Source organism: Drosophila melanogaster, chromosome 2L (assembly GCF_000001215.4).
Source record: "Drosophila melanogaster chromosome 2L".
NCBI lineage: Eukaryota > Metazoa > Arthropoda > Insecta > Diptera > Drosophilidae > Drosophila > Drosophila melanogaster.
The window spans coordinates 1562439-1588536 of record NT_033779.5 but is presented as its reverse complement, the minus strand read 5'-3'; the positions used below and the strand labels follow the sequence as shown (position 1 = coordinate 1588536).

At 42.1% G+C, this 26098-nt stretch overlaps 2 protein-coding genes across 9 annotated transcripts in view, besides 1 other annotated feature; one reads left to right on the top strand and one right to left on the bottom strand.

Annotated features, from left to right (window-relative positions):
• The window catches only part of haf (hattifattener), a 54261-nt gene that overhangs the window by 20853 nt on the left and 7310 nt on the right, over positions 1-26098 (bottom strand). The window lies entirely within an intron of this gene.
• On the top strand, positions 1382-3671 carry nis (no individualized sperm). The gene is made up of 2 exons (NM_134761.4): positions 1382-1685; positions 1749-3671. The coding sequence occupies exons 1-2, from the start codon at positions 1505-1507 to the stop codon at positions 3545-3547; spliced, it is 1980 nt and encodes a 659-aa protein (NP_608605.1). The 5' UTR covers positions 1382-1504; the 3' UTR covers positions 3548-3671.
• Positions 14983-17792: a mobile genetic element.

Here is a 26098-nt window from a genome sequence, read left to right as displayed (position 1 = left end):
ATAACCGTGGTTTTCGTTATTTTTCACAATACCCTACTGGACGGCGGGTATGCAGGAGCTAATGAATGCTTAAAGAGCATGTCATAAATTTATCAAATCAATTCTCAGACTAAATTGTAATCTAATGCAATATGAACAATAGCAAAGCTTATTTAGGTTTTACCTAAGTTTTGACTGAAGGGTATTTCTTCCAACGACACTTTTTAGATTTCCCTTCATGGCTTCGTATTCTTTTTTAGACTTTACTATCCGTGTAAATTTTTACCAATATGTGGCATCCTGTTGACTGACTGCCGACTGATTGCGTATACGCGATGTGACAGTTTGCTGAAAATATGTTGCGTATACGCCCCATCTACCGCTTGCTGCTACAGACACTCCCCATGAGCAATAGTTGAGCTGGATGCTGGTACGTCTGTCTGCCTGAATCAAACCGAATGTGATTTTTAATTCTACAATTTTGACATTTGCGTTTGCATTTAAATTAGATTTTACGAGGCCACAAACATTGACTACCATCCAATTTGAGGGCCGCCGATTGCCCCGCACATCGCAAAAGTCGAGAGGATTGCATTGCGAGCATGACAAATGGGATTTTACTCCCGGTTATCTCACAAAGTCTGCGGGTTTCTGGTGTCCTTGGAAAGGTAGCCAATGTGCTTAGACTTTGGTAGTTTAAAGCCGTTTGTTCTCGGCTACTCGGATACTAATTGAAACATTAATAATGGCCAAGTCTCTCAATCGGATTGGGAACAATAACGACTCGAAAGACACTTTTCATCGATTCCACTTAATTGCATCATCCTCACTCGCACACTGCAATCATTTTGCATCTCGGTTGCTGCTGGATCAAAATAAAAGCGAAGAAGCCGCTTCATAAAATTAAACTTAATGGTGTTGATGATGTTCATTAACCGAACGCAATCATAATAACTGCCAGGGAAGAAAATATTAAACACAAAATGGTGTAAAAATTAATTAAGCCCTAATAGCTGTGGAGCATTTTACGCAGCCACAAAACGGAGCTCGAGCAAAACAGATTTTTTATTTACCCGCACCGACCCAATGAGGAATAATTTAAATCGTTTGTGCGCAGTTTAAGGGAGTTGAGTAACTCAATTTGAGCGAATATAATTAATAACAAATTTATCTTTAATATTCAAGTAATTTCGGTTTATCCTAATGCTGCTATAACAGTTGACCTAATGGATTAGATATGGGAAAATGGTTCCCTTAAATATTAATTTTGTTTTTTGCGTCACTTAGCTTGACAGAAATCAGTCATGTTTTTCATTAAATTCCCTTGAGTAACTGGTCCGAAAAACAAGGCTGTGAATTTTCCATCAAGACTTTGAATTCATTTTCTAATTCACAAAACAAGCTCGTTCGGTTCAGTTCACATTTGGTTTACTCTGCATTTTCGATATTGCTTTACATTTGTGGCTCAAAAATTTGTCAAATATTTCGCAGGAACTGCCACTAAATTCGAGCACTTTTACACGAAATGACTTTTACGTATAAGGAACTCATAGATGTTGCCATTGGGTCCCCGGAATCAGGACACGTTAACTTTTACGCTTTGCATGTCCTGCTCACGTGCTTTGCCCAGCGATTGGAGGTCCTCGATGAGGTTGTCGAGCAGGAAGACTATATGGTGGCCAATGTGCGCTTGCAAAGCAGTTTACGTAAGTGGGAATGTTCACCTGTTAAGTGCACTTGGGATACTAGAATTTGTTTTTGCTAAATAGTGACCTTGGGTAACACCTCGAAGTTCCGTCTTTTCGCCGGTGCGGATGCCGAGGAGGGAGCAGCAGCCGAGCCGGCGGCAGAGCCCCCAGCCGAGGAGGCAGAGGCACCCCCTGCGCCAGTCGAAGAGCCTCCCGCAGCGGATCCAGCACCAGAGCCTGCTCCAGAACCTGCTCCAGAGCCTGCTGCAGAGGAACCTGCCCCAGCGGAGCCAGTCCCAGAAGAAGCAGCTCCTGCGGAGGCTGCCGCACCATCTCCAGAACCAGTGGGTTCCAACCATGAACCAACTCCATCTGCAACTCCGGCTCCCGAGGAACATCCTCCTTCTGAGCCCGAGGCAGATACCTCAAAAGCACCAATGGATGTGCCTGCCGAGGCCAAGGGAGAGGAGCTGGCACCGCAGGCCTCACGGGTCTCCTCGAGATCCTCCGGTCGCGACAAGTCGCACAGTCAAACGGACGGATCTCTTACCAATAATCTCTTGCGTCTCGAAAGACGCCTCTCCAAGATTGAACTGCAGAAGGAACAGGCCACAATGGAGGTTCAGCAGTTTGTGAGCAATCTCACCAGCCAGCTGAAGATCACGATGGAGCAGGTGAACAATATGACCCACTTGTTGATCGATCGCAAGCCGAACCCGCAGAGGTTTCGGTTACTCCGTCACATAGCCAAGCAGTTGAGGGTCCTGATGGTGACGACTGGTGATGAGGTTTCTGTGAGTTGGTCGAGTGGGGATATAGTGGACGGTGTCGAAGAGGAGGGCCTGTCAGAGGAGGAGGTCCCAGTGGAGTCTAGTGCGCCCACGGAGGTGGAGAAGCCTGAGGAAGAGGAGGAACTTGAATTGGAACAGCCCCTTTGCTATTCGCCGGAGAAAATGCTTACTGAGCTTCTAGACCTCAAGTCGCAATTCTGTGCTCTGACCAACAAGGTAAATGAACTCGCTGCAGCCTTGCTGAAACAGGACTCCCAGAGACTGATGGACCAGATGAAGGATCTCTCGGAAACGGTGCGGGATATTAAGCTCTACATGGCCAGCAACAAGGAGGCTACCAATGGCATGATGACTCGCCTCAATGACTGCGTATACCAGATACAAGTCCTAAAGAAATCGGCATCCCATTTGGATGAGGTGAAGATTGACAAGACGGAGGTGGAGCTTTTGTTGGCCGAAAAGGTTGACTTCCAGCAGTTGGCCACTAAAGTGTCCCTGGAGCAACTGGAGGAGTACAAGGCCAGGTTGGAGCAGATGTTCTGCGAGGTGCGCCACATTGTGAGCTTGAACGAGAAGAACGTCCTGCAGATCATCGACAATCTGCGAATGACACTGGGCATCGACGCATTGGAGCTAAGTCTCAAGGACTTCCGGGAGATGATCGAGCGGCGGGTGCAGATTATAGCCGAGGCCCTCCAGAAGTACATGGAGATGACCAACGATGATTGTGCCGCAGCTGCCGGAAGAGTGAAGGTCATGCAGGATCTGGCCTGCTTGGCCTGTGACACCACCTGTGTAATGCGAACTGTGGAGCGATCCAAGGTGCCCTCGCTGCCCAATGCTAAGGGTTCCACCGGCCTGGGTCCCATTGTCACCTACGAACTGGGCCAGATCCGCAAGTCGGGCATCATGGGATACTATCGCAAGGACGAGTTCCCACACTCCACCAGTGCCTGGACTAAAGGAGCCTCGGGTGTTCCCATGGTCAAGTGCACTCCGCGTCACGCGGGCGGAAGTCACACCACCCACACCGCGGATGAGCACATGCAGAAGGTCATTCTGTCAAAGAAGACCAGCGGTTGGACATAGGAGGGACTACTGCAGCTAATAGATTGTAGCTATTGTAGTTATATAATCGTTGTTTTGGGCTACTAGACAAAATTATAGATTTTCTGTATGTTATCCGTCTGAAAATATATTTTTCTTTGGAAATAACAATAAGCTTTGTGAACTACAAATACTTCTGACAATGACACGCTACGTATGTACTTGCCATATTGGCTACAAAGGTTTGGCCTGGAAAAATAATTAATATGCACAGATTCCCTTGCTCTAGATCGCATATCCGCATATTTTAATCTCAGAACACACAAGAACACTACACTTTAATATTCATTGCATCATCGTATAATTCCATAAGAGAATTAAATAAAATATGTTGACTGTAAGCGATTTATGTTAATGGACTTTTTGGCCACGAGCATTAATTTCCAAGTTTCCATGGCTGTGCGCGACACTTTGAAATAATCATTGATTGCACTTTTAACTGCCCGCTTTTAATTGACGCAGTTACCTACAGCAAGTGCATGGCAGGGATATATATTTTTAAACATTTATTTTCGCTTTGCGGCTCATTTAAATTTGGCTTCGCATTGCAGCATTCGAGGCGTGCCTGTGGCAGCGATTGATAAACATTTTTTATTGCCCGCATCGGGGGCAAGTTCATTCTGAACCTGAATCTGGGCTTTAAGTGCATGATTTGAATGGACTGTCAGGGCGCGTTTAATAGGCCAACCGATAAAAAGCATAAATTCGCCATAAATTGAAACAAGCTAACAGTTGCAAAACAAGCCAGGAATAAATATAAATAAATTGTTTTTAGTGCTCGTTCGAAGGCTATCACAGAATAAAAATGGTGCCGCAGATATGGCAGAACTGTCATTTACCCTTTATTCAAATGTTAACAATAAGGGCGGACTTCCTTCGGCATAAATTTTAAATTATTCAGCATATTAGTCAGATGCCATTTACATGCTGAACATTATTGAACATTTTTTAAGCATCATTACAACGAATTACATAGCACTTTTTTAATTTTGAATGGGAGTTGATTTTGACACTTTTTGCATGTCATATTATTTCGTCCAATGAAAAATACTACAAATAATGTTATAAGTTGTATATATTAGCATACCAGCAAACTACAGCAAACAACTTTCATTTAATGCTTTCAGCTCCCTTAAAAGGTAAAAGCAAGTGCTCGCCATTAAAGCCTCATAAGTGAACGTTGAAATTAATTAGAGACTGCAATGTGAGCAGAATGAAAGAGAGACACCACGCCAACGAAATTTTAATGAAAACAGGTCAGTGCATAAATTGCAAGTAAAACGGGCGAAGCCGGAAGACAGAAAAAGGCCAAATGTAAACAGAAATGGACTCAGTTGGTAAATGGCAGCAATAACAGCAAATAGTTATAACTAAGTGTAACAGAAGCATTACACCGAAAAAAACTAGGAGTTTCACAGAAAGCAATAGAAGACAAAAGTGAAAAATCGAGTTATTTGTGAAGACAGTGTTACCTTGCACAGTGACGGAAATGCCGTTGCGGTGCATGGTCACTCTGTGCTTCTAAAGCGAGTTTTAAGCAGAGTGCCAAAAACGTCAAATGAAACCTTATGAATTGTGCAATGGTCAACTGAAATGGCGAGAAAGCAAAAAGGTGCAGGCAAACAGAGAGGAAAACAAAGACATCGGGCAAATAAATTAAAATGCAAATTTAAACGAAAACGAGTGTAAACAGTAAACACTTCAGATTGGGGTCTGAGTGCAAGGCTAAGACGGAAGTCTCTCGATCTCGACATCGTGGAAAGCAAAAGCCAAAAACCAAATCGCGGAAATGACCCCAAAAAAAAGGCAGGCAGACACCGCGCCGGGTAAAAAGCACATGGGAGAAGATGCGCCATTGTTGTCGCTCTTTGAAGGTCACACTTGGAGTGGGCGGAAAATGGGGGAGGCGGCGGGGGAAAGTGTTGAGCTTGAGCCAAATTGTTGAGCCAATTTCCACGTCTCACTTAACCTATAACCAACTTTGATTGCGGCAGTCTGTTATCTCTGTGCGTATTCCCAAGATCCAATGACTTGTCGACTTAAAAGTTTGAAGACTCACCTGAAAATAAAGTAAGTGATTTTAGTGAATAATATCGGTGGTGGCTTACTGTAATTTATTGATTATCATACACGCTACATGCAAATAGCTTTAAAAGAACTGGAAAACTATTCAACCCGCATTTCCATTTTGCGGGTTTTTCCCACCCATAAACCAAATAAACAATGCCAGGAAAAGTTTTGTGACAAAATTTCAGCATTTTTAGAAAACTTATTTTGTAACTAAATGGTGATAAACAAATAAAAAAGACAAATAATTTGAGCAATTGTGTGTTGAGCAAAGTCGAAAAAAGTACAAATATTGGTAAGGGAAAAGTTTACAATTGACTGGTCGATAAGTTAAATATCAAAGGGCCAAAAGCGAAATGCTATTTTAACTGTCAAAGAGCAACAAAAAACTGTTCTAAATAAGTATATGTATATCCTACACTTTAAGCGTTGGTATATGTGCCATATTTGATCGAAAAAAATTGTAATGTGTACAAAAATTGTGAGATGTTACAAAAAATCAAACCAGTCTAATGAACAGATATTCAAAGCTGGTGAAAAATGTAATCAATATCGCAGCTCAGCAAGGCAGCTTACATAAGCAAACACAAACACTCCGGCATGTGCGAAATCGTTTCCATTCCAAAATAGCCAAATGATGTTTAAGTTGGAATTCAATTTGGAGGCGATAGAACGAGGAGAAAGGTTTTCCATCAGAGTCAGCCGAGAATGGAAGTCAAAATGAATTATTGCTCTTGGCCCAAACTCATTTTGGCCCTTATATGCGTGTGTGCGAATATGTGCGAGTGTGTTAAATAAACATAAGAGGGCCAAAAGCAGAAATGGAAGAAGTCGTAGTTGAAAAGAAAGGCATTTTCGGCATTATCTCGGCCTGCTATTTTCAACTTTTTCTGGCCCAAAGTAAAATGACTTGGGGCTAAGACGAAATAGCCTTGAACTGCACAGTTTGACGCAGCTGAGCATCATAGATTTCACTGTGTTTGTGTTTCTTGTATTTTCTACAAAATGTTGTTTTATTTGCTTGCCAATATATGTAAATTTTTTACAGCTCTTACCTAACACAAAGGATAGCTGTATGATTTATTGCAAATGTATGTGGATATAATCTTTAATTAAATGCCCAAACCCACCTTTACTTTGAGGAGTAACCATAAAGTGCACTTTGCACTTTGGGAATCCTGCACGGCAGCTTATATAAATTTGACTGCACTTCTTACAAACTTTATTTATTCTTATTCTTCACAAAGTTGTACAAACGAGTGGAATCTGTGTGGCTGCTGCCCTGGCTGTTATGACTTGTTTGGGTATTATTCTGGTCTGAGAGGCATTTGCATAAACCGCAAAATCTGCTTGTTTTGAATTAGCATTTTTTGCTGTTGACGCTGATATTTATTTTTCTTTTTTTGGGTGTTCAGGTCCGGCCAATAATTTCATTGGCTTCAGGCCACTCATCTCTGGTGTTTTGTCTGGCCTTTGGGCTGTTTTTACAAAATATTTTAGCGAGCCAACTTGCATGTCTTACTTTTTTACATATTTTTATGTGAGGCAGCACAAAAGTGATATATTCGTGGATTTAAATCTGTGTTTTTGTTATTTTTTCAGGCCGCAACCTGCTGCTGGGCAAGTGCAGATAAAATGTGTGGCGAATTTTGGGGAGACTGCCTTTTGCCATCTGGGATCTTGTATATTTATCTTTATTAGACATTCACCGATGCGTGACTCCAAAAATGAGCAAGACTAACACACAAACTTTTGCCACCATGCAAAAATTATATAGGGGCGGGCCACGCCACGCCCACATCTCGCACAGACAATGGGCAACTTAATAAGTTATCAATCAAATTTCGTCAATCGTTTCGGGTCAAAGCAATCAATTTGCGTGATAAAGTCAAATGCCGAACAGCATCCGGTGAAGGATATCTTTCATCTGCCACGCCCCTTGACCCAACTAGCCCGTTCGCCCATTTTGGCCAACACTTTCCGCTCAATACTCTCTTGGCCATCAGCTCTTGGCATTGTTTGTCTGACAGTTGTAAAGTGATTTGCTACGTGAATTGGGCGATGCCGTTGGGATCTGGGGAAAATGGGTTATTTCTGATTTCTGGGTGGAGTTGAAGGTTACAAGCGATAGAATTGGAAAATATGATTTGTATACATTAAGAGATTTGATGTCAGCCATGGACAGTCGAAGATGATTTATATTGATATATAGTATGTGACAGAAGATGTATTATTTTTGCTCCGCCAGAGAGCTTTTGTACAAAACGGAATAAATGAATAATATATTGATAATGCACTTTGCTGCTGCTCCAATTAGATCCCATGGGAAATTGAGCCTCGAATATTTCAAATGCATGGAAATTAACAACTTACAATAAATAGTTTTTACACATAAAAGTGAGATCTGAATGCTTAATTGCATATGCTTGCATATACAACTAATGACAAAAGAAAGAACAAAGCTCCCAAAAACTTTACCATTCAGAGCAAGTTCGAAACGACCCGTTTAAAACCTGACCCAAATTGTGTAGTCTGTAAAAAAGTAAAAGTTTATGCAAATAAAATCTTACAATGGAATTAACTCTCATAAATAGCAGTAAAGTAATCAACGAGGAACCATAAAAAGCTAAGGTTCCCCAAAAAAGTTAAAGTTTCAAATCAAGCCAGACATTGATGGCCTCAGACATCTAGAGCCAATCACTGTTTGATGTCCGATTTCCTTTATTTAACCAGTTCCGTGCCAAATTATGCATAATACAATCATAATCATCTGCGTCTATAAATAAAGCGAACATCTAACCAGCAGAGCCAAAAACCCGCATCAGAATATTACAATACAAATGTTGTTCCAGCAAATCAGGCAATGATAAATAATCATAACAGACTGTTATGTTTACCAACAATCGAATCGACATTCCGGCATTCGATTTCCTGTTTATGCAACGAAGCCAACAAAGTTTTTCCCAATCGGAACTCATGGAGTTCTAATAAAAAGGCGAAGGAAAAACTTGCCAGCAATCGCAGAAACTTTTAATGTCGAAGAGTTGAGCAAGTCGCAAACAAACAAAAATATGCTAATGGAAAAACATTCACAATGAAGCGTATAACGTATCCGAAGCTGAGAAAAAAAAAACAGATTTAATTAAGCCGCAAAAACCGATTAAAAAGTTGACCAAATGCCAAAGGCCCACAAAAAAAAAAAACTCCAAAGCCAAATAAATAACAGACAACTAAAATATGGCACGTATTCCGGTATGTGATGTTCATGCTTATAAATAAGATGGGGCTTTGAAGACTTGTGATGCTGGTCAGTTTCGATGAAGAACCGAAAAGATGTGGGCAGATCACAAGATACATTTTAGTACAGTGCGTTTCAGACTGTTAAGGTGAAATAGTGAAGTATGTATTATGTGTAAAACGAAAATTTGAGAAATGTTACAGATTGTCGTATTGTTAACAAAATAGTCATATGCTTATCCGCAAATTTTAAAATTCACACTATACCGCTCATACAAAATGGAATATTGTTATCGCCACTGACTGTAGCCAAAATAGTTTGAGGAAGTGCTTGGAACGTGAGTGTTGGATTTTTTATCGATTGGCTCAGCAGACGAGCCAAGGTCAGCATCCCAGGTAATAAGCCAAATGACAACTAATCAATATCAGACGAGTCATCGGCAAAAAAGGCTTATAAATTATGCGGCCCGTTGAGTGAAATCCCTCGAGGGAGAACTCAAGCGACTCTCATGTATCTTCAAGGGTCGAGACGATGAAGATACGGATTGAAAGGGTTGTAGATGGGAGCTGTGTGAAGTGTGACCAGCCAAGTGAGTTGTTAGCAAATGACCGCACCTTGCCATGCTTATGACAAGTAGCCAAGTCGGCCTGATGTTGCCCAATGGGTTAGGTTCCAGATGCTGCTACATATTTTGGGGTTTCCCGCCATCTATTCATCCGACATCCCAACTCTTTTTTTATTCCTTCTCGGTCTGGCTGCTGTCCCCAAGCAAATAAACTTAAGTGCATTGGCTCGTAAGCTTCGGCTCGACTTGAGTGCTTGTTTAATGTAAAGTATGTATGTTCGTAGATATTTTAGAGTCGGAAATGTGTTCGGGTTCATTTGTTGGGGAAGCTGTAGGATTTCGGGCTAAATTGGTTCTGATATGCGTAGAAGTACATTGATGTAAGTGTCATCGGTGACACACAAATTGAGCAAAGGGAGCAAGGAAACAAATTGAGTTAATGCAAAGACAAGAAAATTGAATTAATGATTGTATTCACGAGAATTACATACATGTTCTATTTATAAACAAAAAACGTTATCTCTGGATTCTTTTATTTGAACAGTAAACATTTACAACTACTGCAACACACTTACAAGCTCTCTTCATTCACACCTATGCAGTTTTGGATGAAAAAGTTGTTGCAATTTGTATCTGCATGTCCCAAATCACTTTCTTCAACCTGCAACTCTCTCATCATTTGCCGCACTTATGTCGGATCATTAGTGCAAAGTATTTCTTTTATCTGGCGATCAAAGAAATTAACTAATTTGCTGACATTTGTGCGGCAGAGCCGAGTGAGATTGCCATTGACATTGAAAGTCGTGCCAAATGTTAATTAAGTTCAGCAGTAACATAAAAATAATAACCCAATAAAAAAAAGCGAGCGGCTCGCACAATGAAGACATCAAAAGAATTACAAAAATGTAACAGCAAAGTAAAAAAAGAAGATGCGAAGGCAGTGAAAATAGCAGAAACACAAAGCGGAGCAGATGGACTTCACTTCACTTTTGCTATCTTTTGGCTACACTTTTGTTTTTCTACCGCCGCGGCTCGAAGATGAAAGCAAAATTTCACTGAGTGTCAGTGAAATGAACTGGAGTGAACTGGAAATGAACCGCAGTGATCCGGCGATGAACTGCCGTGAACCGAAAATGAACCAAAGTAAGCCGCAATTACGCAGAATAACAGTATTTTCATATTTATGATACCATTTTGCCTCGTTTTTTTCGTTTTTTTCGTTGTTTCCGCTGTAATGACAGTGCAATTTATGATAATTTCTGGCCAAGGCCATCGCGCAATAAACATAAATTTCTGCAAAGAGCAAGCCTTTAAAAATGAAAATAGTACAGCAGCAGAGAGCAGCAGAAACAAAAGCACGTCGAGAAGAGGTCGAAACCGTTGATAAATGTTTGCCTTTGGGGCCAAACTGGGTAAATGTAACCGTACAAATTTACTCTTTGTCAAATTATATTGAAACTAATAAATTTGACAGGCCATAACGAGGTCCAGGTTGGGCGGAGACCCATACAGAAATTGACTTCTCAATGGTTCATTTTGGTTTTTATTTTCCATGTTTCGTTTTCTTGTTGTGGTTCAGTTCATTGTGTGAAACAAGTGAAAGTGTCAACGCCATGGAAAATGATAAATGACTGAAGGAACACACCGGCAGATGGTGGAGTAGAGGGTGCAGATGGGTAGAGAGTGGCGGAGGAGAAAGAGAGAGGCAGGTTACTGTCCAATGCGGCGTATACGTTATTTATGTCCTGCGTAAAAAACTGCAGAGGGAAATGGCGTTCTGCAAGCGTAGCTGCAAACTAACAAGTACATTGTGAAATATCGAGACAAAATAGCATAATTTAACAAGACTTCTAAATCTAGTTCAGATTTAAATTTATAAATCAATCTGAATTCATAATAAAAAACAAAGTAGCCTTGACTTCGCGGGGATTTCACTAAATCTTTTAGTTTTCAAAAGCCAGCATTTGCTTTAATAGTTATGAATAGCCTACTGGCGACCCATAAAAGAATCCTGTCGCGTTTTCACTGGGGTCACACATTGTAATAAAGTAAATATGCCAAAAGGGACGCGGCTGAAAGAGGGTCCTTATCTAGGAGGACTAGAGCACGACACCCAGATAACCCAGCCACAAAACTCATGGCGAATGCGTGCTCGGAATAATGAACAGAGTTTCGAGGATATGGTTAGTGGGTTAAGGGGGATGCTGCGTTAAATGGGTGGGGGAATTATTTGCCAACAGTTGTCAGTCTAAATAGGAGCACACTCATGCAGAGGTAGCTTAAATGCAAAATAGGATCCTTGCATTTAACCTTGCGAAATCGCATTTGTAAACTACAAATATATATAATTACGCTACGCACTTTGCCGCTGAGTGGGTGGAATGCGACTTGCTAATTTTCAGATCTTTTGTGCTATTTGTCGACATCGTCAAGTGCTAATTTTCGTGGCCAACTGTTTGCCCACTCGCAATTCTTTGAGAAAGTTTCGCAAAAAAAACCTTTCAAAAGCATATCGTTGTGAAGGTGCTAAAGCTTCGCCCTGAAATGTTTGCTCTGCAGATTCGCGCGGTGAAACGAGATGAAATCTATTCAGCGTAAAAATGTCTTCTTAATGAGCAACACGGAAAAAGATCTTTGAAAAGACCTTTAGTTATCAACGGGGAGACAACATATCTTCAAAGTGATTTCTCTAATTTGATTGGCAAATGAAGGGTCGCTCAAGGAAAGTGTTTAGATAATACTTTCGACTTTGTCTTTGGACTATAAAATATTAATTTATAAAATCTTTTTATGTGCTGTAGGTGAAATACCACTTTATCAACTGTTTTCACACCTGCCTCCGTAGATAAAAGAGTCATAAAAAATATGGGAACACAAAATTCAGACCACTGCGTTGGCACCCAACCAAAGGGCCCAACTTAGGCCTAAAGTCGAGTCTTTGACCCGATCTCTGGCGGCGTTGGCAAACAGCACCGCCCCTCTTCAGTCCACCCACTGGTTGGCAATCAAAAGCATCGTTTGTTTTGGACTCATAGACTCTTCAACTAAGCGAGATGGTACAATGAACTTTGCTAGTCTGAGCTGCGTGGGAGATTTGGTGGGGTTGGCAGGAGCGGTAAGGCTTGTCGACTTGTGTAATGCAGGGCAAGCAGAAACAGCATAGAAAAAAAGGGGTTACCCCGCGAAAACGCAAACAGGGTAAGGCTGCACTGTGATAAATAGAACTCCTTGTATGCACCTATTGAAAAATATTTCATTGATAACGAAAGATCAATTGCAGTCAGAAATAATTAATTTGATATTTAAGTGTCACTACGCTGACAATAGATTAGGTTCATTTTTTTTTAAACTGTTCAAATAATTGACTTCATTTTTCGCAGTGCTGCGTCTGCTTCTTCTTTTTGCTGCGTCGACTGCGGCTGTTTGCATTTAAATTTTTCACATTCAATTCATTTGAGGCTCGGCACAGCACACACAAAAAAATGTTCAGTAGCAGCAGCAGAAGAAGAAAACAGCAAACAAAGTTACAAAGGCGCAGGGCTAACGAGTGGTGAGCGACGGACGGGGGGCCAAGTTAAATGCTGCAAAAATGAAGCTAATACTTATGTTGCAAGTTGCAACTAGGGCCACTCCGACCCCTTCTACGCCCTCACTTTCGCATATATCCCTCACCTGCGATGACTTGCGGGCTTCACATCATCATCTACATCATCCTTTTTTCATTTGGCTTTTCACCTATTGTTTACGCCCTCCGGTGTATTGTGTGGGCGTGGCAAACACATGAGAATTCAACGGCCAGGCTAAAGTGTGTGTGTGTGTGCTTGTTTTGTTTGTGCGTGTTCCCATTTTATTCATTTCGCTAGCTTGCTCTTTTGTGAGAGGGGCGGCTGCTCCCCTTGCGGTCGTTTCCAGCCTCCAAACGGTCCAACGCCATCATTTCGAGGAAGCCAACGCGCATTTTTCACATGAGCTAATGACCAAAGGTGAGTCTCAGGTGGGATAAAGGAGTAGTTAGAGTGACCAGAGGCAGACTAGAAGCTACAAGCGGAGTATTAAAATGGTAAGCAACTGGGACTTGGCATGCATAATTCGGTATAAGGGACATATATATTAAAAGCCATGTTGCAAAAGCTTGTTCAAACCGGTAGCTTTTAAGAATCGTATTACCAAGATTTAATGTAGCTAAGAATCAACACTCTCGGCAAGCATCAGAAACGAATAAAGGTGAACATATCCCCCAAGTTAAGCCATTATGCCTTGAACTCTTTTTCTGGCTGCAAATTGAAACATTTCTGCACTTGCTTTTACAGTGAGTTTGGGTTTTCCTCGCTTTTTTTTTTTTGCTAGATCTCTTTTTTTTCCGCACCTGAGCGAGAGCCAGAGTACCGTACTCTTTGCAACTGGCTAACAAGCCAACTATGTGTAGCTAACGTTCAAATGGGCACACACAGCCAACAACAGCAATGTCAGCGGAATCGGAATCAGGATGGGGACCAGACTCAGACTCCCACTTTTGGCCAAAACCCCTTGCAGTTGGCTCTATTTCAGCGGCAGAATTGCCATGTGTATGTGCATAGAGAAGGCCACAACGGTAAATCATCACGGACACTCGCAACGCACACAGAGGAGATGCACTCAACTAACAAACACACGCAAACCTCGCGGTTTGATGACGACAAAACTCGCCAGTCGCCACCGACTATCCCCATCACCTTTTACATGCTGTTCGGCACAGTTCAATGTGTATTTATACGAGTAAAAGGAAAAAAAAGGATATCATGGAGGCAGCACGAATAGGAAATACTCTTATATAGCGTTAAATATTCGGAGGTAATTAAAACAATCTAACATTTGTAGAATACCAATGTCATGAGTTATATCAGTAGGCTTGATTGAATCTTAAATAATAATTGGTGTGGCCATAGCTGCATTTGAGTATAGAAAGAGGTCATAACCTCTGCATCTCCTCTATTATATTAGCTGAATAAATTCCATAAAATAGTGATATTTTCCCAAGAAACTTTAAATTGTGGAAAGATAAAGTTATCTTTTAAGTGCCTTAGCTGCCCCTCCAAGTGCTTCTTTGGGTCCACTTGAGCTCAGCTCTCCATCAAAACCATAATACTCCGGCCACTCAAGGCCATCAAAAGAGAGAAAGAGAGGGCAGTGTGCGAGCAGGAAAGGGAGAGGCTGGGGCAGAAAGAGAGGGATAAAAAGAAAACAGTTCGATTGAATGTCTTTTGTATGTGGGTCAGTAATGCAGCCGACGTCGACTGAGGCCGAGAACGGTTAAGCAAACAAGTGAGTGGAACTTGGGTGGACAAGTGCCAGTGCCCATGGTCCCGAAAAGGGGACGGCGGCCGCAAGAGGGCGTGGCCGGTGGGGGAAACTTGTTTTTAATCGTTGTCAATGGCCCAAAACGTCGAGTGTCCCGTTCGCCGTCGGCAGCTGTGGAAGTTCAGGAAGAGAGCACCGGAAGAAAATCTATCTAATGTATCTCGTTTAAGTTCAGTTATGACCAAATTATTTTCTTTTTGCAAGTTCAGATTTTTTTTTTTTTTTTTATTTTACTTTGCTTTTATTTATTGAATCTTCTTGTATAAGAACTAACAATAAGTTTAAAAATCTTAACTATAACAAGTATTTTTTGAACAGTTGTATTATTTTTCCAACTGTTCTATGTTTAAACGGCCCTAATAATTTATTCGCTGGGTTGGTAGGTCCTTTCGCCGGAGACGGGAACGGCTGCTGAGCTGGATTAGACCTCGCGCTAGGTGGTTGGGGTGCGTGTGAAGCTTGCTATGGTATTTTTCCTTAAGTTCCGTGATTGCGTTGGTAACTGATGGGATATTTAAGTCTCTTTGGATGTTTTCACTCCGAACGTACCACGGTGCCCCAGTGATGGTTCTCAGAATCTTTGATTGTGCTCGCTGAATGATGTCAATATTGCTGTTGCTGGCATTGCCCCATAACTGTGAGCCATAGGTCCAGATTGGTTTCAATATAGAATTGTAGAGCAAGACCTTGTGATCTAGGCTGAGCGGAGAACCAGAGTTGATGAGCCAGTGTAAGTTGTTGGCTTTGAGTTTAAGTTGGGTTTTTTTGGCTTCAATGTGCCTGCGCCATGTGAGTCTTCTGTCTAGGTGTACTCCTAGGTACGTTACCTCGTCTGCTTTCGGGAGTGGTATGCTGTTCAACAAGAGCGGAGGACAGTCTTGTCTGTTTAGCGTAAACGTCACGTGCTTGCATTTTTGCTCGTTTACTTTTATTCGCCAGTCAGAGAGCCACTTCTCAATGTCGATGAGGTACAGTGCCAACTGTGCTGTAGCTTGGATAGGGGACCTTGAACGGCTAAGGATAGCTGTATCGTCGGCAAATGTGGATACCGTTAAGCGACTATTTGTAGGGATGTCGGCTGTATAGATGAGGTATAAGGTTGGCCCAAGAACGCTGCCTTGGGGGACTCCAGCCTCAATTGTATGAACAGTGGAAGTGGCAGTGTTGCACCGCACTGCAAACTTTCTGTCATAGAGGTAAGACTTTAGAAGTTTGTGTGTGCTTTCGGGTAGGGATGTTTTAATTTTAAACATTAGGCCGTCGAGCCAGACTTTGTCGAATGCTTGGGATACGTCTAAAAATACTGCTGTACAGTATTCGCGATATTCAAATGCAGTTCTTATTTCCGTTGTAATACGATTCACCTGTTCAATGGTTCCGTGGCTTTCGCGAAATCCAAATTGGTGGGCTGGGATTATATTGTGGTATATCAGATGTTGATTAAGTCGGATCAGCAGGCATTTTTCGAATAGTTTCGAAATGCATGAGAGTAGACTTATTGGTCTGTAAGATGAAGCGACTGTGTGGTTCTTACCAGGCTTTGGAATCATTATGATCTTCATCATCTTCCATCGTTGTGGAAAGTAACCAAGTTTGGTGATGGCATTAAAGAGCTTGGTTATGTAGCGAACTGCAGAATGTGGCAGCTGGATGATCATTTCCGGTGTTATAAGGTCGTAGCCGGGGGATTTTTTCGGGCTGAGATTGTCTTTGATTATTTTAGTTATTTCTTTAGGACGAAACACAATTGGGGTGTGTTGCTGATGGCGGTTTACGGGATAGGACGGTAGCGCGAATGTGCTAGTAGCCTGGTTTGGCGTGAACACATTTTGTAGGTGAGCGGCAAATGTGTTGGCTCTGTCTTCATCACTACGGGCCCAGCCACCTGATGAATTCCTTATCGGCAAAACGGTTTCAGTCGGTGGGCGAAGAGTTGAGTGGGCTCGCCACAGTGACTTTTGTTTTGTGCCTGTTGGTGTGAGTTGCTCTATGTATCGGCGCTGATCGTCGTCCTCTTCTTGTTTCAGAGCGTTGGCCAGTTTCCGTGTGGCTACTTTTAGCTTTTGTTTTGCAGTTGGGGATCTGGAAGATTGCCATTCTCTGCGTAAGCGACGTTTTACGTGGACGAGTTGCTCGATTTGTACGTTGGTCTTTTTTGAATTAATTGTATTATTTGTTATTTTGGGTGTTGCAGTAAGAGCTGCTGCAGTAAGGATGGATTGCAATGCACACGTGCAGCTCTCTATATCAGATTCAGTATTGAGTTTTGGGCTTAGCTCAATATGTGAACTTATATATTTTTTATACCTGAGCCAGTTTGTTTTGCTAGAGGTCAATCTGGTTGGTGGTTTCACGTTTTCTGCGTATCGGCGGAGGTGAATTAGTACAGGCGAGTGATCAGATGAGAGATCCGGCAGACATTCAGCTTTAACCAAACTGCGGGAAATATTTTTCGTAACTGCGAAGTCGATCAGGTCTGGCAGCTTATTGAGGTCTGATGGCCAGTATGTAGGACTCCCGGGGGAAACATGGTCAAGTTTATTAGTGGCTTTTATTATCGTCTTATAAAGCTGTTTTCCTTTTGGGTTCACAAGTCGCGATCCCCAGTGAGTATGTTTAGCGTTGTAGTCGCCTGCTGCAATGAAGTGTGGCCCTAGTGCTTGGAAGAAATCCAGGAATTGAGCTTCTAATACTGTGAAACGGGGGGGGCAGTATACGGCCGCTAGTGTAAGGAGAGTGTTGTCATCCAGCTGAATGTTGATAGATGTGGCCTGAAGATGATTTTCCGCAAATTCTTTATAAAAGTGGTGCTTCATACGGTTCCTTATGAGTATGGCGGTGCCACCGTGTGCTTTTCCGTCGGGATGATTTGTACCGTAGAAATGGTAGTCTCTTATTTGAAAATTGTATTTGCTTGTGAGATGAGTTTCCGAAAGAAGCATTACGTCGATATGCTTCTCATGTAGGAATTGAGCTAGCTCAAGTTTGCGCTGTGAGACGCCATTGGCGTTCCACGTAGCAAGTTCAGATGCTGAGATATTATTCACAAAGAAACAATTATATCTCAAATGTTATTGGAACATAAAAGGTTTGTATTTATAACGTTGTATTTTCTTTCTGTGCAGCCGCATAAGAAGTAAAAACATTTTGAGGGGCAAAGGAGGGTGTTCTGGGGCAATTTGCAGGCCAATTTTCAGGCTGCAGTTGGGGACTTGTTTTCCGTGGCGCAAACAGGTTGCACTGTTAGCTGCACTGATTTCGTTCGATGGCTGATCGCCGTAAATCAAAGAGTGTCCCCCGCCGAATGGCTCATGTCAAATGGAATAATTACACAAGTGGCACAGTTTTTTTTCCCCCATTTCGCCGGTGAAAGATATCGATGGCGATAAATGTGTCGGCTTTAATATGGCTGTATTTAGCCACATGAATCACTAACTGAAACCGTTTACGCTTAGTTATAGTCGTGCATACACATAAACATTTAATCGTGACTGCACACACTGGTTTGTTTCGGGAATTTTCAGTTTTTAGTGCCTTGCTTTTGAATTTCCAAATGATTGCCTGCAATTTAGTTCGTGCTGGTCGATTTCAGCCTTTTGGTTGGCTCCCCTTGCATTTGATTTTGGTTGATTTTTTTCTCGATTTCCATGGTATTTAATACGCATGACTTCAGCTTGGATTTTCGTTGCTTTGGCTTTGTTATTTATTTACGAGTATGTTGTAACTCCTGTCGCGTCTGTATTAAGTGTTGGAAACCCTTTTTGGCTATCGATTGGATGATGTAAGCGAAGTTGCTGGAAAACTGGCTAAATTAAATCAGCAGCATATAGCTGAATAATTCACTTTATCAATAGATGTGCACTTTAGTCAGCAACAAAAAGGAATGCTATACATGTTCACAAGTTTTTTATATTATTGTGTTATTTTAAGGTTCTTTGTAGGCAACAAATAATGGCAGATATTTTATTTATAAGTTGAAATGTCTGCAATTTTAATGAAATTAACCATGGGCTTACTACAATATTTTCATTTCGAAGCATAGTTGCTTTGCAAGCTACCATTGTAGCCAAGTTTATTGCAATTTATTTATTTACCAGGCACTAAATATGTCCAGGAGATGTTCATTTCTAGACCACGTTCCTCCAATTCTAATTGTTTATTCCTCTGCTGCTGTCCATATCAATTGCTGCTTAATGAGGTCCATATAAATTGCATTCCCCCAGCTCATTTCGTTCCGGAATATGTTGGCCTCTGGGGTCCCTGGCGTCCCAAATACACAGGAATAAGTGCAGTCGGCTTGCAAGTTCCAAATGCCAATCTTCCTCAGGCAGACGGAGCAACTGTGTTTATACATTCGACTCGCATTTCCAATGGCAAACTGAACAAGTCAATTGAAATCGGAATCGGAGAATGAAGCCAACTTGAAAAACGGCCTCAAATTGGCATATAAACATCGGCAAATTGCCAATGGAGTAAACGGCGGCACGGCATCCTCATCTCAGTTACCGCATCATCAAACATCGTTATTATGTCTTGGCCAACTCGAACTGAAGAAAAACCCGAAAAAGAAACGAGTCAATCGAGTTGGGGCATTGTATTTAGGTGTGCACGTATGTTTGGGTCCAGAGCTGCGAGCAACTGACCAACAAGCAAGTTGCTGAGCGTAACTAAATGGCCAAAATACCCAAAATCAAAAAGCGTGGCATCCAACACTCGTGGCCATTAACGGTTAATCTGGGCTCTTCACCAATTTACGCGCCATACGCCGGTCGAATCTGCCAATCCGTGTCACATACCAAACTACATTACTTATGAGCGGGCCTCTTTACACTCGACAAAAGAGGGGAAAAGAAGTCGAAATGGGGCGAAAATCGAAAGCATTTCAAATGGATTAACTTTGGAGACCTTTGTGTTAAGTGCTTTCGATCAACTGGGGTCATTTTGCTTGAAACCATATTCTATATCCAGTTATAGGCATTTTTCGTTAAAAAGTTTATCTTTGTTAGTTATCCACTTGATTTTGCCAGTGTAACTGGCCACCCGGCATTCGAGTCAGAATCCCCAAGTGCCATTCCGCAGTGACATGACCTGACCTTCTGGCGGCATTCCTCTGGCAATTAGCCGCGTTTATGGCTCTGTTTTGTTGCCACTTTACCATTTGCCATTTTGCCAGTTGCCGTTGACGCAGCTTCTGTTGTTCTGTTGTTGTTCTGCAGTTAAATGTTGCATGCCACATTTGGCACACATGACAAGCGACATGTGTTTCTGATATGCCAATAGCGAATGGACATGTCCGCCCCCCATTTTTCGCCCCTTGAAAGGCCACGCCCCCTGCGGCTGGGCGACCATTATGGCTAATTAATGAATTTCGTAGTCGATTTTCCGGGGTGCGTCGGCTCCTTAATTGGTTATTTATTTTGTTTTATGCGCAATTTTAGTGTTTCTCTAGTGTGTAGCTCGAATATTTCTAATTTTAATTTGGTTTTCCTCTCAAGTTTCTCGATTTTTTCGCCGTCTTAGCGGGGTCATTGGGCTAAAAATTAATGGCCCAGCTTAATGGGTCATTTGAGAGACGTTCGTAAAAGTGACACACACTCGTAATTAGCTGAAATCTCTTTGGGAGCGCAGTGGGTCAAAGTTGGGGTCAGTGTGGAGATTGGCTCCAAATTTTGGTTCAAATTTAATGGACTTGCTTAGAGGGTTTACCTGTTGTGTTTTCTTTAACGTGGTGCTGTCTGTTTAAAGTCGCTTACCTAGAAAGAAAGAAATGAAAGGAAAATTAATGCATGTGTTTGAAATACACAAAATATTAAAATCGATATTATTCAATGTCCAATATTGGATAATTTTGGACGAAATATTCTCACATGGCAACGCCAAGTTCCATTGTTCACTTTTTCAGTTTTCGAATAGTCCCGAAATCTGCATAAAAATGGCCTCAGCCATTGAAGCATTTTCCACTTGAAAATTCTGCTATCAAAAATCCAAATTGAAATTTCCATCTTGGGCTCAAAATGACAACAACAATAAAAACAATTTGAAGTTGCATAACACTTAATGACAAAAGGGTAAGAGCGTGCTCGCCAGTAGAGAGCTACCGGCATATGGCAAAAACAAAAAAAAAATGCATACATTTCTCCTGCAATATGCATATTAAATTCAATAAATTTCCTGCACAGACGACAGCCAGTAAGTGGGCGGTAAACGGGGGCGGGGCAGACAAGCTGCCGACAGTAAGCTTTGGCTAAAGGATATGCACAAGGATAACAGCTCAAATTGATAGACATTTATATATATAGCGAGCCAGGAAAGGCGATAGATGCGACTGCACAGGGAGTAAAAATCAAGAATTGGGTACTTAAGATATCCATTTCACAAGATGATTGTCCGGATAACTACGTTATAAAAGTCGAAATGAAAAGTTTAAGTGCGCTTTAAGTTTATAGCAAACACCCTGAGGGCTAAGAACTACCCAACTAAATGGTTAGATATTTTTTCGCAGTGTCCGATTGTCAAACACTTTTGCTCTTTTCACCCGAGCGACAAAGTTTATTTAGCCCTTGACTTGGGAATTTTTCAAATTTTTTCCAGCCTCCTTGTCCTTGAAGGAGTACGAAGTGAAAAAGGACACTCGGAAAGGTAAGTGGCAATGGGGCGGTGAAGCGAAGGCAATATGATGATGGGCACTAAAAATAGTTGGGCGAAATGCATGATTTCTGCATTTCCATCGAACCAATAATCACAAGAATTCCTTGCTGTTTGTGGCTAATAATAGAGCTGCCAAACCAGCTGCCACGCCCATTCCCACGACTGCCAGCCTCCGCAGCTCGATCTCGAAAATTCGCGGAACATTTAATTAAATAAGAGCAAACAGAGAGAAGGGAAAACTGGATGCGCGCATTTCATGGCTTTGTGCCCCGCTTCCGATTGCTTTTGCTGCACAAAAATAGTTGCGACTCAAAATTGCTAAATTCAAAATAACAAATTGCATTGCTAGCCAGTGTCCTTCGCCAGCGCATCCACCTCACCTCCCCTCGCCCATATCCACTGCATCCGATGTGATTTTGTTGTTTTCATTGCCTTTCAATAGCTGCGCTGCGGTCGTCAACTTTTGCCGATTGGCAGGCGGCAACCGCAATTGGATCTGCTGCTGAATGCTCCTGAATGCTGCTGCTGTCCAAAGCTGCGACTGGACGATAGTGGGCTTTATCCCGAAAAACCAAAAGGGGCGGGGAGATGTAGGGGAATAAACGTGGCAAATGGCCACGAAACAAAGCAACTTCTCCCGGTGCCAGGGGCGTCGTTAGCGAAAATTTATAACATAGAAAAGGCGAGCTAGCGATACCAATTCTGCGGCTGACTGTCGAGGGTTCGTTGGGCGGCTGAGTTCCAATCAATGTCCAATGAAGGTGCAGGAAATGGGTTCCTTGCCCGGCCATCTGCTGGGGATTCGATTGAACTTACAGATTTGTGGGTGTATTCAATTTGAAATAGGGAGGAACACGAGCTTAATTATGGACTTCCGGTCTACTTTTGTCGATTTGCGACACTTAACGTTACAGGTTGCATTGGAATGCGAGATTTATTTAAGTATGCAACTATTACATCTTAAGGCAGTCCTATAAAATCCATATTTTCCAGCGAGTCATCTTGTTCCTGCTCACCATCAGCCACTGCGTATTATTTCTATAGCACTAGAAGATCTAATCTGTGAATTCATCGGGCCTTTAAGGGCCTCTTTCGGTCAGCCTCCCCACTTGCAGCTCCTCGGATTGCACTCCATAAAGGGCTTAAATACACTTTTCTTTGGGCCCAACTACATGTGAGCGCGCCGCTCCATCTTTCTATTGCGCAATCATAAATCAAGGCGCCCAGTCACCGCCCACTTTTGATGTCCGTTGTAATCCGGGGCTTAACATTCTCCACATTGTGCTGGGAGTTGTGCCTTGCAGTTCGCCATTCGCAGATCGCAGTTGGAAATTCGGGCACATGTGGAGGCGAATCCGAGTTGCCAGCCCCCAAAAATGCTGACAGCGGCTTAGAGACTCCGGCTCTGCGGGTTTCTTTGGTCTGGACCGCGAATGCAATTAAATAGAATATATCGCCGCCTCACAAGGTCGCCTGCTGCCTGTCGCCCGTTTCCTGCGGTTGCAGAATGCCCACCCTTTGGGCCTTTTGGACTGGCCAAAGCCGAAACCGAAACTCAGCCGACTGGCAATAACTCAGGGAGTTCCTGCTGCTGGATATGGTATTTTTCTCCAGTTTTTCGGCCGCTTGTTAAGTAATTTTGTTAATAGCTGCACCAGCAGCAGCGGCTTCAATAAATCTTTTTGTGCGGCTGCCACAATTCGTTGCACATTTCATGCTCTCTTTGCCAGTGGCTCTTGGGCTATAACTATTAAATGGAAACTAGTTCACTCCACTCTAGAAGGCTCAATCGAGTGCCAGCACCTCCCACAAGGCACAAGCCAAATAGAAAAAAAAAAACTGTGCAAATAAAACTGCCGGCAAATATCTGAAATAAAATAAAACTAAAATCGCTGCACGCATGCGAACGACTGCGAAAAGACCAAATTACTCGACTGACTTTCTCCAATTTTAGCCAGCTTCGATTGCAACAACACAGGCAACCACCAACCAGTCGGCGAATAACAATACCACAAATTATAACTTGGTCTTGCCAACTCAGAATAAACACGGCGGAGGGAAAACAACAAGTGTATCTGGCTGCCTACTAATTTCTCTACTCTTTTTTGAATTTTCTATTTGCCCATCGATTTGTGGCCGTCTTGAAAGACACGATTGACTTTAAGATTCTAAATTTTATTTTATTTTTTATCGTGAATATAACGTACATGACTGAGCTCACGTTTAAATGAAAGGGGTTATGCTTAAAAATTGTACATATTATTACTGTGTCCTGCTAAAACCCAGCAGACTCGTTGGCAGTTTTTCCAGCTACTGACCCTTGTCTGACGTGCTGGCCAAAAGGCGTTTTGTTGACCCACTGCCGCTGACAAATTCACTAATTTTGAGCGCCGGAAACGGATTTGGACTTGCTTTTGTTTTCGCTGTTGTTTTGCGAGCTGATTGCAGCGATTACTGGCTGTCACCCTTTTTTCTTGATTTTCGCCTCTGTCGTAATTTACACCTGTTGCACCTGCTGCAAACGCTTAACACACACAGGAGCTTACACAAATTTTCAGGCCAACATGGGCCAACTATCGTGGTCGCGTAGACACGAGTCTTGGCTAAATGGAATTTAATTATAATATAATTACACGCTCATTCGCTGGGCTCGCTTTAATTGTTTGACGTTTGCTTAATTTGGCTCATTAGAAACTATGTTTTGTGGCTTTTCGTTGCTGCTGCTGCTGCCTTCAGCGATTTTCCATTTGGGTCATTTGGACTCGCATATTTTTCCTGGCAGTTGGATTTTTTTTAAAACCCATTTAAATTGGTTTAGTTCTGAGACTGCGTTTGTTTTATTTGCTAACTTTTCGGTATGTGTACTTCATTAAAATCGGTCGGTTTTTGCTCGACTCTAGTATGTGGCAAGGTGAGCCAGGAAATAAATTAAATACGAAAAGCCACAGAGAATTGCTGACTTAATTGTTGCGCATACGCAGCGTTGCACAATGCACTTCAGGTTGGGGTTCAGCCAAAGCCGCTTAGTCTTTGTTTTATTTTGCGTGTCGGTCTGTGAATCGAAATCGGTTTGAGTCGTCGATTCAGTTGGGATTGTTTCGATTTGCCTTGGGCATTGTTGTTTTCTGGCTCTCGATTAAATGTCGTTGATTCGATTTATGAATACAGCATGCAGTTTGAGTTGTATTCAGGTCTACACGGTTGTCGAACAAATCTGCAATTTGCAGAGCACTTTCGCACATAATAATTGAAAATAATCATTTGCCTAAGCTGATTAGTTTGATGTTAAGCGCGCGCAATCGCTTACTTAAACCAATTCTGACCAATTTAATTAGAAATTTAATTTTTAAATTTGTGCAAGTGCGTTCATATTGACTTTAATGATATGTAAAGTTGATCAACAGAATAAATATTCTAGTATATATTCATTCTTGCATCTTTTATCTCAAGATTAGTGTGGATTAGTTTATAAGCCCCCCTTTTATTCATTGGCTATTCTCATCACTTGACTCCTCTATTTCACTTATCTGCTAATTAACTAATTGGCACAGCCAAAATCAATTGCAATTCGGCGAATCGAAGAACAGAATATCCGTGGCCGACTAATTGAGGTCTCCAATATATATGGCTATGGAAATAGAATCGGAGGCGCAACGGGAAATTGGATCGTAACGGGAATAGGCCGACTCAATACGCTGATTGATTGTGAATAATCAATGGGTGGATGGATGGTTATGAATCGGGGGGCGGACATATTTAGATATAGTGCCTGGATGCATAACTAAATTAGGCAACGCCGCGAACGTGAGGGGCATTCCAGATATCAGATGGTGTATGTGCAAATATATATGGGGGAATGGTTCTCTTCCGCTGCCAACCACATCTAAGTCGAGTTATGTAATAAAAGATTTGGCAAAGTCCGGTGAAATATTAAGCAGTCAGCAGTCGCCATTCCTGTCTGGGTGCATTCATATCCAGAGAAATGGCGCACAATGAAATGAAATATGAGCGCGGAGATTTCCCCAGTTAACTTGGCCAATCGAATTGTCAGCGAAAAATGTTTTTGGAGATGAAATGGTGCGCAAGGGGGGGGGGGGTAAACTAACCGAACGGAAGCACAACGGCCACCTTAATGACAGAACCACCCAGCACAGTGCTGGCCAAAAGTTAGCAGCCACCTTCAACCAATGGTGGAGCGCACTGCCAGTGACGATGGACTTATTCCACGGACTGTTTGCGGATAGACAAAGCGATGAACATGGATAAGTAAGCATAACAAAGGCAGTTAGTTCTGCTGATGTGACAAGCTCAATTTATTCACACGATTTTCATACCAAGATGGTTGACTTACTATGGCTTAGAGGGTTAGTTAATGCTTGCTTTGCTTACTTGTTTAATTTATTAGTAAACGAATTTAAATCTTTAATTTAGAGAGCTTAAAGTAACAACCCACTGTTAACCTCGATTTTTCACCATTAAAATTCGATTTGGTTTGTGTATTGAGTGGACCAAAAGGATTTTCGTAATACGGCTAATTGAAATCGCAATTAGCCGTCTTTCCCCACCATCCGCCCCTAATCCATTTGACTCTGTGTGTGGCTCTCTAATTAACACGCTTTTTTAATTATTAATTGCTGCACTTAATTTATAGGCAACACTGGAGACCCCGGCGAACATC

Bases quoted from the DNA above. Each gene is read 5' to 3' on its own strand.
- nis (NM_134761.4), top strand. From the start codon at position 1,505: ATGACTTTTACGTATAAGGAACTCATAGATGTTGCCATTGGGTCCCCG. The intron at 1,686-1,748 runs GTAAGTGGGAAT...TTTGCTAAATAG, and splicing joins GCGCTTGCAAAGCAGTTTAC to TGACCTTGGGTAACACCTCG.